At 52.6% G+C, this 16,013-nt stretch overlaps 3 protein-coding genes across 3 annotated transcripts; 1 reads left to right on the top strand and 2 right to left on the bottom strand.

The window, feature by feature from the left end:
* Positions 1 to 178: 178 nt before the first annotated feature.
* KD926_007069 (uncharacterized protein) lies at positions 179 to 1,366 on the bottom strand (the record flags this gene model as incomplete). Its single annotated transcript, XM_053101072.1, has 1 exon — positions 179 to 1,366. The coding sequence occupies one exon, from the start codon at positions 1,364 to 1,366 to the stop codon at positions 179 to 181; it is 1,188 nt and encodes a 395-aa protein (XP_052960747.1).
* A 725-nt stretch (positions 1,367 to 2,091) lies between these two features.
* On the bottom strand, positions 2,092 to 4,218 carry KD926_007068 (LMBR1 domain-containing protein; the record flags this gene model as incomplete). Its single annotated transcript, XM_053101061.1, has 2 exons — positions 2,092 to 3,829; positions 3,917 to 4,218. 2 exons carry the CDS (start codon positions 4,216 to 4,218, stop codon positions 2,092 to 2,094), a joined length of 2,040 nt encoding a protein of 679 aa, XP_052960746.1.
* A 6,315-nt stretch (positions 4,219 to 10,533) lies between these two features.
* KD926_007067 (uncharacterized protein) lies at positions 10,534 to 15,342 on the top strand (the record flags this gene model as incomplete). Its single annotated transcript, XM_053101050.1, has 4 exons — positions 10,534 to 10,736; positions 10,870 to 10,972; positions 11,034 to 13,913; positions 13,969 to 15,342. The coding sequence occupies 4 exons, from the start codon at positions 10,534 to 10,536 to the stop codon at positions 15,340 to 15,342; spliced, it is 4,560 nt and encodes a 1,519-aa protein (XP_052960745.1).
* Positions 15,343 to 16,013: the final 671 nt, after the last annotated feature.

Genomic DNA, 16,013 nt, shown 5'->3' with positions numbered 1-16,013 from the left:
CGTGTTATCTTTTGCTGAAATGCAAGTCGCTTTCTCTCAGTATTACAAACAGGATAAACGCAAAGGAAGAGCAAAAGAACTCCAGGCATATATTCTTTGGAAATGTACAGTGGACACATGATACCAAAGATATCGGTTTCATGTCAATAGGTCTATCATATTATGGTCCCGTTGATGTTTATGATTTCACCGCCTGATCAAGTCTTCCGAGGACCGATTGCGTTTCCTTGATCAGCGCCTTGCGCGCATTGCGAGTCTCTTCCTGCCCGTCGGGCTCAATGCCGTCCGCCTTCAACAACACTTGCGCCATGATGGTTTCGCTCAGCTTCTTGTGCTCGAAATCGCGCGCCTTGGGGTCCGTCGGCGGGCTGGCAATGTAGGCCTCGCACAGGGGAGCCAGCTCCGTGTAGAAGTACCCGGCCAGCGCCGAGACCTGCTCGATCGAGGTAGGGAGGGTCTTCAAGTTGGGAGCCGGAGCGGGCATGCCCGCGGACGTCGGTTTCGGCCGGTCGACAGCGGGCGGGGGAACGGGGCCGGACTCGTCGGCACGCTTATCCTTGTTCTTGCCCTTGCCCTTCTTGTTCTTATTCCTAGTGCGATTGCGCTTCCTCTTCTCGGCGCCTCCCGCCGGTGACGACTTCTCGATCTCGGCGTCAGACACGTCGCTGGGCGTGCTCTCACCCGGGCGCACCTCCGACACGACGCAGAACACTTCGGAATCCTGCTTGAGTCCCTCCGCGCGGCAGGGCAGCGAATCGTCGTCCAGCAGCTTTCCCTTGTAGAGCAATTTGATTCGTTTCGGGTCCGGGGCCTGCGTCACTTCCGCGGCCCGTCGTCTCAGCTGGCCCACGCTGAGCACGCCGTCATTGATCGCGTACGCGGGGAACCGCAGCTCGTAGGTGTTCTTGCGATGTTTAAGCAGCAGGATATCGGGCTCGTTGTCCTGGTCGTCGTAGGTGCGAGAGGGCGGCTCGACAATCTGATCCGGCGAGATGTAGCTGTAGTCGCTTTCGCTGACGTGCGGCGGGTTCGAGACGCCCGAGTAGTAAGGGGACCGAGGCGGCCAGAGATTGGTGAAGCGGCTGCGCCAAGACATGATGATCACAACGGCGATCGCAGCAGCGAGAACAAGAGTGACGGCGACGAGGGTAGTAGTAGTGCGCTGTTGGTCAGCGGCGAAGACGTGATGAAGATCCGCGATCCAGTGCGGGCGGGGAGCAAGGGCGCGCAAGGTTAGAGTGTTGGTGACAAATTTGTGCTGCAGCGAGCGTAGGGACGGGGGCACGTTGCCAGTAATGTAATCCAAATAGAAGGCACACGTCTCGCCCAGAGAGGACTGCGAGACCTGTGTTAATAAATGGGTCATGGATTTGGGGAAGGGAGAGGAAGAGGAGGGATGGGTGGTTGGGGGGGAATAAAAAGAAAAGAAAGGAAGGGAGAAGAAAATGGGATCCGAACTGCGGAGGTTCCTTTTTTTTTTTTTTTTCTGCTGAGGTCATGGAAACGCTGGCCGCAACGGACGGGGGCAAACAAGGCGGAGAGAGCCTCCTTCCGGCTTCCAGTGACTAAAAGAATGCCTACTCCGTACGGAGGAGAGACCGCCACTTCACTTGGGGTGGACCATCTGGAAATCCCTCGATGGGACGAGAACTACGGAGCAATTGGCGGGGAGTGGCTTACGGCCAACACCTTCTAGCGGTCTACGTGACTTTCCTTTTCTTTAGTTTGATTTTACTTTCTTTTCTTTTGCTTTACTTTAAGATATCCTACTGGCTGGCATGAAAGAAAGTTCTTGTCCTGGCGCAGGCAAGACGCATAACTATGCGGCTTGGCTGTCTGCCTGCGTGAAAGGCAGTAATCACTTCCTCCTCCAAGGCTCCGAATGCTTTCATCCGATCTAACTCTACGCAGATCATCCCACAACTCTCGCTGTAAACCAGGTGTGGTGTTTATATACCGATTATCCTAGTGGTGGTGTTATATCATACAAAGTGAATTATCACATATCTATTCGTCAAAAAGGAAGAAAGCAAAGCGCCTTTCAGTCATGCATCACCCAGAGCCTGAGGGAAGAAAAAAGAAAATAATCATCTAAAGTCTGACTCCACCAGGCTCGGGTCGACCTCCAAACCACCGGGCAAGGCCCCCGTTGGCTTCGTTGGCTTCGTTGCCCATCCATCTAGGCAGTCGAAAGGCGTCGCCCTGCAGCCATTCCGGCTTACTGGCTGTTTCGAAGGTGTTCCGTACCCGATGGGCGAACGATTGGAAAAAGTTCTCCTCGTCCTCGTTCTCTTCCAGAGCAGCTGTCGCGGGGGCCGTTCCTCGCGGAGACCGAGAGGGGCGGATCGCTTCGCTTCCAGAGGTGCGCGAGGACGAGAACCCCCGGGTACCTTCCTCCACGCGGTTCGTGGGTCGGGGCGACTGACCACTGCGGGTGGACAGAGTGAGCGATCCGAGGCCGTTTAGCTCGCGGTCGATTAGGTCACGCCCTTCACGCCATCCGCCGATGCCGTAGCCGCCAGGGTTGTTCTCGAGGTCTTCCTCGTCCTCCTCCAACAGGCCAAATCCGCAGACGTTCTTTACGCGGCCGTAGAGGTTGAACAGCGTGGCGCAGATGGGGAGCAGAATAAAGACTGGGAAGAAGTAGTCAAATCCTTTTCCGAGCGGCGTGAGGTCGATGTACTGGCCGAGGAGTTTATAGAATGTAGTCTCAACACGGACCACCTCGGGAAGGAATGTCAGGAAGTTGTAGGCGATAGGCACCGTGAGCCGAGCGACCAGGCCGGCGTACCAGCAGGCACTCTCGCCGTAGGTGTTGCGCCGCACCAACGCCCGGTTTCCCCACACTTTGGCATCATTGACTCCCACCAGTGCCGCCCAACACATGTACAGCAGCCATACTGAGGCAGCCACCTGCCGCCAGAAATTGACAGGCGCCGGGTTTTCGTGGTATGAGACTACTGAGAGTGTCACGATCGATAGTCGGGGGGCTATAGACTTGATGCACTCAGACCAGACGATACAGATGGACGCGGCCGAGAACAACGCTCCCAGAAAAAGCCGGATATTGGGGACAATGTGGACGTAGGCATGATACCGCAGATAAGGAGTCAAGAGTTTCACGCGGGGGAGGAACGACGCGCGGTTGGTGGAATGATTAAACTCCAACTTCTTCGACGCAGAAGAATTGATGATTGCTTGCAAATCTGCCGCGGACAGCACCAGACGATCCCACTCGTCAACAAAGCGAGCCTTCTGGTGTCGAGCGCGCTGCAGGCGTCGGGTCAAGTCGGCCATGTAACGCTCCGTGATGACGGCTGGCACCGAATCTGATCCTTCTGCGGGTTGGAGAAGAGCCTGTGCTTCCGGGGAACTGGATCCCTCGCCCAGCTCTTCGATCCATTCTTGGAAGTCGCGCGCAGATCCGGTTTTGCGACGTTGTAGCTGTTTCACCTGCGATTCAAGGCTTTCAAGTTCATTGACCGCATCCATAAGACGGTCATGCAGTCGTGGAGCATGGGACTGCAGTCTCCGTAGCCGACCGCTGACGCTGGCATTACGGAATAACGTGCGAGGTATGGAAACGAGGCCGTGGCCCATCAAGTAGATGGCGAGAACCAAACCCCAGACGTAAGCAAGGGCCATGACAAGCGTCTTGATTGATCGGAATTCAAAGCCATTCTGAATGGAAATGTAGATCAACCCGACCAGGGCACAGCCCAGAACAAGCAATTGGTAGCGGGCGTTAGATCGAATCGAATACTGAATGCGACCCTTGGCATCGCGATAACCCGAATCGATGTATTCTCCGAGCAACGGAAGGATGGCCCTATTGAGATTGAAGAAAACGAAACTGATTAGTCCTCTGGTGTGGAAAGGCGTGACCGAAAACAGCCATCCGATCGCGCGAACTCACCATGTTAGCACGAAAATCAGCCAGTAGGCAATGCGCCAGGACACCAAAATCAACCGATCGGGGAGCCAAATCGCACGAGGCCCCTCACCATCACGCGAGCTTGAAGCCAAGTCAATGGGGACCAGAAGCACGACACTCGCAGGAAGCGCAAGGGCGAGAAAAACGGGGGTGATCAGGTAAGCCGGGGTGGCCCGCAGCGTTAAGAAGCGTCGAAGCAGTAATAATACGAGGACGGAGATCGTGAAGAGCGTAAAAGAGAAGAAGATGCTAGATCCAACGGGAATAGGCGATGCTGAAACCATAGCGGTCGGGGTGGTATGGCTGGGGATTGACCGGGAGGTGGAGATTGAGCGAGCGCAAGAGAAATTCAGGGTCCGGATCGGTCCAGAGTGATCATGACGGGGAGAGAGAAATCTGCCGGATACTCCGTTAAAGAGAGGGAGGGAGAGAAGAGGAGAGGGAGAGGGAGAGGAGGAAAGAGAGAGAGAGAGAGAGAGAGATGGAGAAGGATAGAGCGGGCGATGTCGACGATGCGTAGAAACGGGACTGGGATCCGCAGATTGCGTTGGAGGGCAATTTATCGAAGGCGAGGACTTGGAACTTGGTCCATTCCGTGACAGGAGATAACGGGACCGCAAGGGTCCTGGTGACGACAGCAGCCGCGTCAGGTGATACCACGTGATGGGCTGCCGGTTCCAGAAAAAGAAACAGTCAGCCTTGCCCCCGTCGGGTTTAGGGTGGGGGGGAGACCAGGACAGTGATTGTCAGGAACTCATTTGCGGCTGGCGACTTGCGACGCTCTCGTTTTCGAGGCCTTGATTGACCCGCGCCGTTTCAGCTTCGTTGTCGTCGATCGGTTCCATTCATATGTACCCGTTAACGTCAACTTGGGATTCTATCGAGAGAGCTAGTCCATTAGTTAAATAATTAAATGACTGCTTCGTTCGGAGTAGTCAGCGGCTAGCTAGAGGGCCAGAGGGCCAGAGGGCCAGACCGGAGTGCAGGGCGGCATGCTGCTAGCCTGGCCCCACGTGTCGCAAGAAGGATTGCCCGAAGCGGAATAGCCCTCCAGCGTCGCTTCTCCAGATTGCAGCAAGGCTCGGGGGGCGCTTGGCACCGCAAACCCTGGCGAGCACTACCATCCGGGCGGTATTCGCTACTACTTACTAGTGATCGTAGCAGCAACTAGGTACTATGCACCTAGATCAGACTCTTAAGGGCCAATGATCCGACGATCTTGCAATAAATCCTTGTCGAAATATGAACCCTTCCAAATAACCACCCTAGGTTAAATTGGTGTTTGTACTTTGTACAGTATGTACCACCAACAAGTTTCACTTGTTGTCCCTGGCTCATCCCCTTCGTATTAGAAGATTTACATTGCGACCGTTCTTCATCTTCTCTTCAATAATACTAAGCCACTGCGCTGAAAATGCCTTCCCTACTAGAAAATTCCCAATGGTTCCGAAATAGATTATGCGCCCTCATGACCAGCCATGTTCTATATTTAACCACTGCAAAAACAACAGGCCCTTGATTGGAATTCTTGCCGAAGCCATTCAACCCATGTCGCACACTGGGATGAAACAGGACCAACGACATGCAACCTTATATGAGGTCTACAGCATATGCAAGTGGCAGGAACCACACTTGATCAGGCAATGCGATTCTCATTCTACCGAGCGGGATCAGCGCAATATACCGACGTGTTTGCACTTAGGGCATTGGCCGATGATTTACGCGCATACTACCTACACGTAAAAAATAGACAACCAACATGAAGAAATGTCTCGTATTGGTTCTGTCGAGGGGGGTTTGTAGGTTTGAACGCTGCCCGGGGTCGCTTCGAGATCGATCCCTTGACATTGAATACCTCGCTCAACTATCTGAGAAGCTTTTTATAGATTCAATTCATTTCCTACGAGGCGCATGCTAGCCACAAAGTTAAAAGCCACCACGTATGGCTAGCAAACCATCAAGCCTGTCAAGGATATGCTTAACAGCCGTTATCATCTTTTCCTTTCGGGAGGGGAGCGGGTTGTTTATTTGAGCTTGTTAACAAGCCCTTCATGCGCAGGTTGTTGTTTGGTTATGCTGGTGTACCCATCCCGCTTGGCCGATGCGCGACATCTTCCACCACATGACAGTTGATAATATGGAATCACACGTAGCAAAGCGGAGAGGGAACAGCACCCAGACTTATAGGGCACTAGACGGCGACATTATGGTTCCCGGAGCTCTATCGGACTGGACGATAGATTGTCTAGCTTTCTGTTTGCTGTCCGTCCAAATCGTACGAGGGCTTATTTATCCAATCGCGGGATTCTGGACACTGGCCATGTTGGCGCCGGTTTTCCTGTGACATGCCAGCCGTGTATTCCCGCCATTGACTAACCACCCCCCAGACACGAGGGACAAGGGCACTTGTCTATCGCTGTTGCTCTTTCATCAAAGAAGGCAATCGGCTAGTGACAGGAACAATAACTTTGGTGACCAGTGTTCGTTTCAGTTGGGGGTTAGGCATTAGGGAGAATTACCGGGCAAAGCTACCTATAAACGATCGGGCCTGATTGCGATCATCATCGTTAGAAGCGGTGGAACCGTGTGTCCAAGGAGCCTCCAGGTAGTCTGAAATCGGCCCACCGACTTTTCATAAATCATGATTCAAGCATCCGCCCTCGGTAGGTTTCCTTGCCAGCCGTTAACCTTCAATACATACCTTCCTGGTGGCAGGAAACCCAGCCATTAAGTATTGAACATGTACCTACTTTGCCGCAACGAATCTGAATCACGCCACCTGAACGAGGACCAAAAATTAAGAGAAAAAATAAAAGAAAGAAGAAAAAGCAAAGAAGAAGAGGACCGAGGCTGTGGAACGGATCAAGCGAATTTAAAAATGGCTTGACCGCTGTCCGCCGATTCTGTCTAACAACGCGTAGAGCTGCCTTTAGTATGGGGTCGCGTTCTTGGCGCTCAACATCAAGTACGAAATGAGGGCTCCACAGCAGATGGTAAGGGTTGGTACTCCGACACTCCGTACTTGGTACGTACAACACTATCCTTAGATCTTAACTTGGAAAGGGTAGCAGGCGGGGAACGGGGCTTGCAGCAGGGCGCAACAGTCCGGCAGCAGAAATACAAGAATCAAGAGCCCTATTATACAAGCAACAACCGTCCGCGTACTTCGTACAGTGTAGAGAGTCATGAGGAGCTGCAGGATGGGATTGGATTCCGCCCGTGTGGATGGGGAAAGTCCTGGCTGTGGCCAGGAAAATAAACTCGACGCTTGCCAAGCTGTCTAATTAGATGCCCTGGAGAGCGATCATCTTGACGGAGTTAAAGCTAGAATGATCTCCTTTGATTTGTTTGTTAATTGTCCCCCTTATTCCTGTGGACTCTATTTTAATTCCTTGTGATTAATTTCTCAAGGTCTCTGAATGTCCACTGCCTAACCGAGTGAACTTCTGGAATTGTCCAGAGAAAGAGAGAGAGGGAAAGAGCGAGCGAGAGGGAGACGAGGGAGGCGCGGGTCGATGTACTGTGGGCGGGTAACGCAAATACCACTAGTACGGTCGCACTAAAACTCCCTACGATAGAGAGTCTAGGACTCTAGGTAGGACTCTAGGTAGAGTTGGAAGTACTCAGCAGGTACCGACTACCTACCACCTAGACTTACTAGTACAGTAGGTGTCATTGAGAAAGATTCCGAGTGCCTGACAATCGCTCGCCCTCCATTCCTCGGACCTCGCTGCTTTCCCGGATTTTCCTAGGCGGATCAGAACCGAAGCATCGCAGCCCGGGAGTACACCACCAGGTGGAAGGGACAGGGTGAATAAGTGAATACGGTTCCTTGAGGAGGGGGGGTGACACCACCTCAAAAAAGTACGTCGCTGTATCTAGAACCCTGTGGATCTTTCCAAGGCCGTTTAGTGCGCCAGAGGGACGCTGATTGGGTCGAAAGTGTCTTACTTCCCTCCAACCAGGGAAAGCAGAAAGGATCGTCATACTCATTAGAGTTAGAAATAGATCAATATCCCCAAATGGTCCATCCCTAGTCCGCCTTAAGAGGGGGCCGTCATGCTGTTATATTATTTTTCTGATTGTATAGGGAGTGATTGGATTTGATTCGATTCGATCTTTGGGATCTCCTCGATACACTCCGAGTGCTGGGGAGAGAATCCATTAATCATGGCGGACGGTACCGTAAGTCTGAGTCATGCTGCGTCCTCAAATCCCAGTCCCGTCCAAGTGCCGGAGAACTCTAAATCCGGCACCAGCCAGAATCCCAGAAGTTGGTACGGAGGGGATTCCGTCGGTTCAGGCCAGGCCAGGTCAGGTTCTCAGGTATGTATGGAGTATGTTAGGTACTGTGTATGAACGATTTGAGGTTATCCTGCGAAACCACTCGGGTCTTGGCCTGCAAGACCTTGCGTCCCCTTCCTCCCCTCCAAGCCAATAATCATCGCAAAAGACGGTGACTAGTAGGACTTTAGTTCAGCGCGGAGGGCTCGAAAGGTACACGACGCCGCGACTAGTCGGCTAGCTGGACCCGAGGGTCTGTCAGTCGACCGTACTGTGTAAGGAGTACACTGGATAGACTGTAGACGGTCTTCACTCAGTCGCAGACGGAGTAGCAGTAGGTACTACTAGGCAAGTACTCCGTAGGTAGGCAGAGAGGTCAAGACCGTCAAGGTCTAAAGACTAAACCTCCAGTAACCTGACGATGGCCCGCTTTGGTCTCCATCCGCTCCCGTCACTAACTTAGACTGACGACGACCAACAGGTCGATTCAGCAAGAAAAAAGAAAAAAAAGAAAAAAAAGGTCGCCCACCTTTTCTGTTCCTCCGTCCTCGCCTTTTCTGTGCCCGCCTCCCGCCGGGATCTTCACCTTCTGGAGTCTCTCGTTTCGTCCTGTTATTTCATCAGGAATGAAAATCGGAAATCTCCATCACCATTTGCCCTTATTATTCATTGCGGTTCTCTTTCTTTTGTCGCCGTTATTACTTCCTTTCCCCTGTGGAATCGAGTGGTTGCTTGAACTTGCTCCCCTTGTTTGGCCTGTCGCTATTATTTATTATTACTTCCGTACCATTTATCCTTCTTAATTATTATTGTTGTTGTTATGATCTCTGGCTCACTTTTCAGGTCTCAAGTCAGTTTTTCTTTTGTATCGATTTTATTATTCTTAGATTTTTAATTTTGGATTCCATCCTTTTTCTTTTTTTCTCTCTTTTTCTTTTTTCCCACTCCCTTTGACCAAGTCAATCCCCATCCACCACTTCATTAATATTTTATTATTATTATTATTATTATTATTATTATTATTATTATTGGATTTTGGGTTGAATTTATTCCAATTCTTACTCTTCCTTGGAACCTCCTCATTTTCGCCCGGTCTCATCTTCTTAGTCTCTCGTTCTCTCTGACCATTCCATTCCGTCCTCTCTCTCTCTCTCTCTTTCTCTTTCTCTCTTTCCTTCTCTCTCTCCCCCTCCTTAACCCTTGACTTTCACTCCACCTCCACCATCCTCTTTCCTCTCCCTCCTTTCTTCCCCGAAAAGAGTCTCTGCGCTCATTAACTTGTTTGGTAAGCACACACCTCAACCACCTCTCCATCTTATCTTCCTTCATTCCCTTCTGTTCCCCTCCCCCTGCAATTCACCACTAGTGTCGCGGATAATACTGCCGCGAAAACCGGTCCATCGTGACCTGGTATTTTATTTAGTATTTTCTATTTTCTATTTTCTAATTACTCCCCCTACCGTTTCCCGCACGGATCAAATCGCATCCACATCGTGAAATTGCTCTAACCCAAAGAATTTCAACACTCGCAGATTTTCTTTTCCTGTTTTCCCTTTTTTTGACTTTCGTTCCTTTCCTTTCCGTTCCCTCCCCCATTTCCTTTTCTTTGAACCTTTCTCGTTCCCACCTCCATTCTCCGATCTGGCATCGCCATCGCCCCCGAGACCCCATCGTCGATTCGACCGTTTTCTGCAAATCACTGGATCAGCGTGACTGGCGTCAGTTGCAACATCCCTGTTACTGATCCAACCTTCGCCGCGACCCTCCTGCTTAGTCTCCCCCCAAGCCACTCCTCCGGCTCCTCTGCCAACGAAACCGCCTTGATTGCACTCTGGTGCCCGAACGCCTTGTTTTCCCTGCTGCGTTGGTCTCCCATACGCTTTGCTTTTCCCCTTCCGCTTTCTCTCCCCCTTGCCCATCTCTCTTCCATACTATCTCCTACATTGTACTCGCTGGAGTCTCCTGCGTCTCCGCAAGACTTGACCTCGTCCCCGCCCCGGGTCTTATCGCGATTTACTTGACGACCTCGTCTGCACTAGTACCTATTTCCTCCCCTTCCGTTTATCGTCCGCCGTCACTTGTCATTTTTTGATTTTCGCTCTTTCCCCGCCACGTCATTCAGGACACCCTGCGAAGGAAAAAAGAAAGCAAGAGACAGGGCAGAACGCAGACCTGTTGCACTCTCGTTCCCCCCCTTCGACGATCACGCACTGGGACGGGTCGAAGGTTAGCATTCCCATCAGCGAATGCTGACCCTCAAAGGAAGCTTGCGCGGACTGCTCCTCGATCCCCATTGAGCGCGGGGGGTTGTTGACATGAATCCCGCAACTTACAACAATGGTGGGGGGGCGTTGGGTGGCGCCAAGGCGCATGGACAGATGCAAGCGCCGCAGAAGAACGACAACAATAGCCAGGCGATGATGAATTACGTCGCCCAGGCATTACAGTCTCAAGGTCCATTCACTGGATGGAGGTCCGAAGTTCCTGTGAAGGATCGGGCCGTCAAGGTATATCAAATGTGAGTGGCCCCCGTCTTAAGGTTCCCGGGTAGTTGACCGCTTTGGTCTTACCTTGAACCTCTTTGTCTCCGGTTTTTCTCTGCTCCCTTTCTTCACCACCACACCCAACTGACACCGGTTTCAACCCTTCAGGCTCACTTCCCTTCGTTTAATTCAACCGCGTGTCGATCTCCAGAACGCAGCCCAGGCGGCTTTAAGTTTCGAGCAAAAGGCCTTCAAAGAAGCCCGGGAAAAGGTAGGCGTCGGCTTTCGGGTGGCGTACGGACGAATTCAATCTGACCTCAGCTTTCCTTCAGGTCGATTACGACAAGGAGTGTAACGAGAAGCTCATACATATTCGCGACACGCGTGCTCGGCAGGCCGCCGTCATGCAGAATGGGATGATCCCTCAAGCGGGACCGGGCGCCGGGATGCCTGGAGTCGGACAGTCTCCATTCCCTCAACAGATGAATCGCCAGGTACAGGCCTCTCCGATGGCTGGACAGCAGCAGATGTCCATGAATATGAACGATCCAACACAGCAGGTGTCGATGCAGTCTCGTCAACCCTCGCAGCCGCAGCCGCAGCAGCAAGCCATGCTACAACAGCAACAACAACAGCAGCAGCAGCAGCAAAGACAACAGCAAAGGCCTAACGGGTCTACTTCGCTAACGGATGACCTCAACTCTCTCAATGCCCAAGAATTTGACCATGTATGCCGGATTGCCGACCAAATTATTACAAAGACATCTCCGGAGGATATAGAAAAAATCAAGATGAACTTGCAGAACATGACTCCCGAGCAGAAAACATACCTGTTAAGGAAAGACATTGACCCGGTCACCTATTTCTTCCGCTCGCAGGCCTTGACACAGTTGAGGCGACACAAGCGCCATCGGATGGAGTTGAATCGCGCGCAGAATGCCGGTGTCGACCCAGCTGCGATGATGAACGATCCGATGGTGAACAATCAGCAGCGCCAAGCGCTGCAAAACATGATGAATCTTCAGCGCAATTCGGCGTTCAACATGGCCAACAACCAACAACATCTAGACCCATCGTCGTTCATCGGCAATGTTGAGAATATTCAAGGACAACAGGCGGATGGGTTACGCTCGCAGGAAGCCGGCCAGTTAGTGGTTCCGGCCAGCTCTTCTCAGATGAACCAGCAGCTCTTTACTCCCCAGAACATGTTCCAGCAATTGGGTCAAAATGGACAGAACAACATGAATGGGGGAGGGATGAATCCGCAACAATTCTTCTCACAACAACAACAACAACAACTACAGAATTCCCAAGCCGTTCAGCCGGACCGAACCCAACAGGCTCCTCAATTCCCCCCTCAGACGCAGGCTCAGACGCAGGCCCAAGCGCGCGCGCAAGCCGCCCAGAAGGCGCAGATAGCCATATCGCAGGCTGGACAAGCCAACCCACACATGCAGCAGCAGATGTCACAAAATTCTGCCATGCCAATGTTAAACCGCCCTATGGCCCCGGGTCAAATGTCGCCCGCTCAAGTGGCTGCTCAGGTTCGGCCTCCGTCGCGCACTCCTGGAATGGGACAGCAACCGAATGGTGTCCAGCCTTCGGGGGGGCAACCAACGATGCAGGGCCGGCCGCAACTTCCCGCTAATCTTCCGCAGGGGCTTCAAGAGCACTTGTCTCAAATGAGCCCAGAACAGATCAATAATTTTGTCAATCAACAACGTCGTGCTCAAGCAATGGCTCGGGCAGGCGCTACACAACAAGGGATGCCCATGCAGCCAAATATGTCGCAGTCCGGTCAGGGTCAGCAAATGACCAACGGTCAGATGAGTAACAATCAGAACATGAGGGCGTCTTTAAATTTGCAGCAGCAACTTGCCGGAATGGGTGGCGCTCAGCCGCAGCCGAACCAAATGATGCAGGGGCAACAGATGTCTGTTCAGCAGCGCCAGCAACAACAACGTCAGCAGGAGCTTTATAAACTACAACTTCTTCGTCAACAAAGTGGAGGAATAGAAATGTCGCCCGACCAAGTCAAGGAGATGGACCGCCTACACTTCCCCCCAGCGCTCTTCAGCAACAACCCGAACATGGTTTCGCCGGTTCCCAAGCACATAAAGACCTGGGGCCAACTTAAGCAGTGGGCAGCCGCCAATCATCAGGCTCTCGGAGGAATGGACCTTGCAAAATTGATGACAATGCAAAAATTTCACTTGGCTCAGATAATGTCCCAAAGTCAAAACAGAGACGGTGGACGAAATCCGAATCAAGGTGGTCAGGGCGCATGGATGCCGCCGGCGCCTTTCCAAGGGCAGCCGCAGCCGTTCGGGAACCCTCAGCCGTTCCCAGCTGGCCAGCAACAGGCTGGAAATAACATGCCTCCTATTCGACCGGTGACCGCTGCAGATATCCAGATGGCTCGCCAGAGATTAGGTCAACAAGTCGCGGGCTTCAACGACGATCAACTTCGAGAGCTACTCCATAGAAATAGGCAAAAGCAATACATTCAGGTGGCTCAGGCGCGTGCTCTCGCCAACCAACAGGGCCAACAAGGCCAACAAGGCCAACAACAAGGTCAACAGAATCAGCCAGCCCAGCAACCCCCTATCACCGCACCCATGTCCACCCCCAAGATAAAACAGGAGCCCCAAGCACCACAACCGACGTCTCAGCCAGCCCAACCAGCCCAGCCGATCAAAGCTCCGACGGCAGCCCCTGGCAAGGGCGCAAAAGGGCCTGTCGCTAAACCGCCGCCCAAGAGGAAAATGCAGCAAGAGGAATCTACGGAACCGCAAAACCCCGCAGCGCAAACATCGACACAGCCGCCAGCTACCCAAGGGGTGCCGGCACCCGCACCAGCTAGACCCAATATGTCACTTACTCGGGAGCAGATGGCTGCCATGACGCCGCAGCAACGCGCCCAATTAGAGGCACACTTGCGCCGACAGCAAGGACAAGGTCGTGTCCCCATCACCAGAGCGGCCGCCGACGAAGCATGGAACAACCTACCAGAGAAGCTCCGACAGTTGTATAATGAAGCGGTGAGACAAGCACCCATTGCGGATCCTGTGGCCGTTACGCCGGAACAGAAGGCCGCCATGACCCAGCAACTCCGTGAATGTACCGATATGCTGGGAAGAATGGATGCCTTAGTCCAGTGGTTCATGAAGGTTCCTGGCCAGGAAAAATGTGTGCGAAGCTTACTGGTCATGGTAAGTCTAACAAAGCAAGCCCTCCAGCTCATAATCTAACCAATCAAACCTGCAGCGTATACAATTAATGCGACAATTCAAGAGTGGGCCTCATTGGGCTGTGGCCGACCATTTTACCCTTTCTCCCGAGAACCTCAACAAGAGCATCCAATACGTGAAGAGGTTGTTCCAAGGTATGATCACCCACGTAAGCCAACAGCAACGATCCGGCGCATCGCAGAGTCCTCCGAATGGACAAGCGGCCGCCCCGAACATGCCTGCCTTGAATGCAAACAATCTCCAGCAGCTTCAGCAAGAACAAGAGGCTCTCCAGCGAGCGCGAAGGGCCTCGAGCCAGACTGCCGTTTCGGCTACCTCTGTGGTTCCGCCGGCGCCATTTGGAGCGCCATCTCCACAGGGCGTTCCACATGCGTATGGACCCGGAAGTATACCACCGCAAGAACTCAAGCTACCTCCACCGAAAAAGAGAAAGCAGTCGCATGCCGGCGCCACTCCCACCACTGGCACGCCGGGTGCCAAGGCTGCGACGGGCAAACAGGCCGGAGTCGAGGCGGCCAAACCCACAACAGCTGCTTTACTTGGTGCCTTCAAATGCAGTGTTGCCGAATGCCAGTATCACTACCATGGATTTCCTAATCAGATTGCGCTGGACAAGCACGTGGAAGAGAGTCATAAGGTTGAAGAGTCGATTGAAAACCCTCTTGAGTTTGCTCTGGAAAGCTTCCGTAGCACCCTCATCACAAACGAGGACAAATCCGGGGCCCAGGGCGCTCAAAAGGGGGCTACAATGGAGGCTCCGCAGGTGCCGAAGTTGGAAGGAACCACGCCCATCACGGCGGGTACCACCCCGATGGGACGAGTACCAAGCCAGTTTGGTCCTAAGGCTGCTTCGCCGGCCTCGAACCAGCACCTCACGCCCCGCGGGGGTTCGACAAAGACATCTGCATCGACGGCTAAGCCTGCCAAAGGCAAGGACGATAAGAAGGATCTCAGCAAATCTGCAGAGCAAGAGCCGCCCGTGCAAGTGCAAGACCCGTGGGCAAACAGCGCCATTTCTCTCGAAACTATTCATGACACATTCACGTTTGGCGATGACGGCGGGCTCGGGTTCGGCGCGATGGACGAATTCCTCAATCCCGACATGTTTACCAACACCCAGTCTAAGGACACCCCGGATTCGATTGAAACTGCGGTTGTCACGCAAACCCCCAAGGATGGCGACATACCTACCACCGACGACATGAATGCCAAAAGCGGTGAGGGTGCCGATGACAATTGGATTCCTGTGGATTGGTTCAATCTGCCCGGGCGATTCGAAGACGGGCTTCTGATGAATGACTCGTGGGAGGAAATCGATTGGGACACATTTGATCGCAAAGACACATCTATGAATGTGGACGACAGCGGAATTGCTATCTGTGCTATGTAACAAAAAGGAAGGGCCAATATTTGCGAGGCGATTTTCCTGGCGACTGTTTGAATGATCTATCTCTCTCAGCGGGCGCACGGCGTGTTGTGAAACATATATATGCAATAATGAATTCATGTATATTAAAGATCTGGCCCAGTCAGACGAGTGCGGATGGCCTGCTCCTCCGTTACTAGGATTGGTGCTCATTACTTTTTTCCCTCTAATTTTTGACCCACTACTATTGTGGCTTGGTTTCCGTGATTTTCAGTCGATCTCGTTGGATTAGCCGCGGCGTTTTATGGGGCAAGGCGAAAGGAAGACGGAGCGTTGAAGGAATGGTAGCCACAAACTAATCAATGGTTATGGCGTCATTGACGTGACTTGTCTCTGTGTACGGAGTATGTACTGTATACTGTGTCAGTGTACCTCGGATGTATCGAGTACCATGTAGGCGTTCTTCTGAGTTTCTGAGTTCTGGGATCCAGGGGTGATTGAAAGTAAACTCCGTACAAGGTTTTGAAGTTCGCGTCTCATCCTGGTTGGAACAACTCAAAAGACCTTCCCTACGGAGTACACCTTACACTGAACACGTAGATCACTCTATAGAACGGGAGTCACGCTAGTCAATAGTCATACCGCCCAAACACGCCAAGCCGCGGGTGATCCGATCAGCTGCTGATAAGCTCGCC

Source organism: Aspergillus affinis (assembly GCF_023601865.1).
Source record: "Aspergillus affinis strain CMG 70 chromosome Unknown NODE_3_length_628324_cov_86_750800, whole genome shotgun sequence".
NCBI lineage: Eukaryota > Fungi > Ascomycota > Eurotiomycetes > Eurotiales > Aspergillaceae > Aspergillus > Aspergillus affinis.
This window is presented reverse-complemented; position numbering and strand designations above follow the sequence as displayed.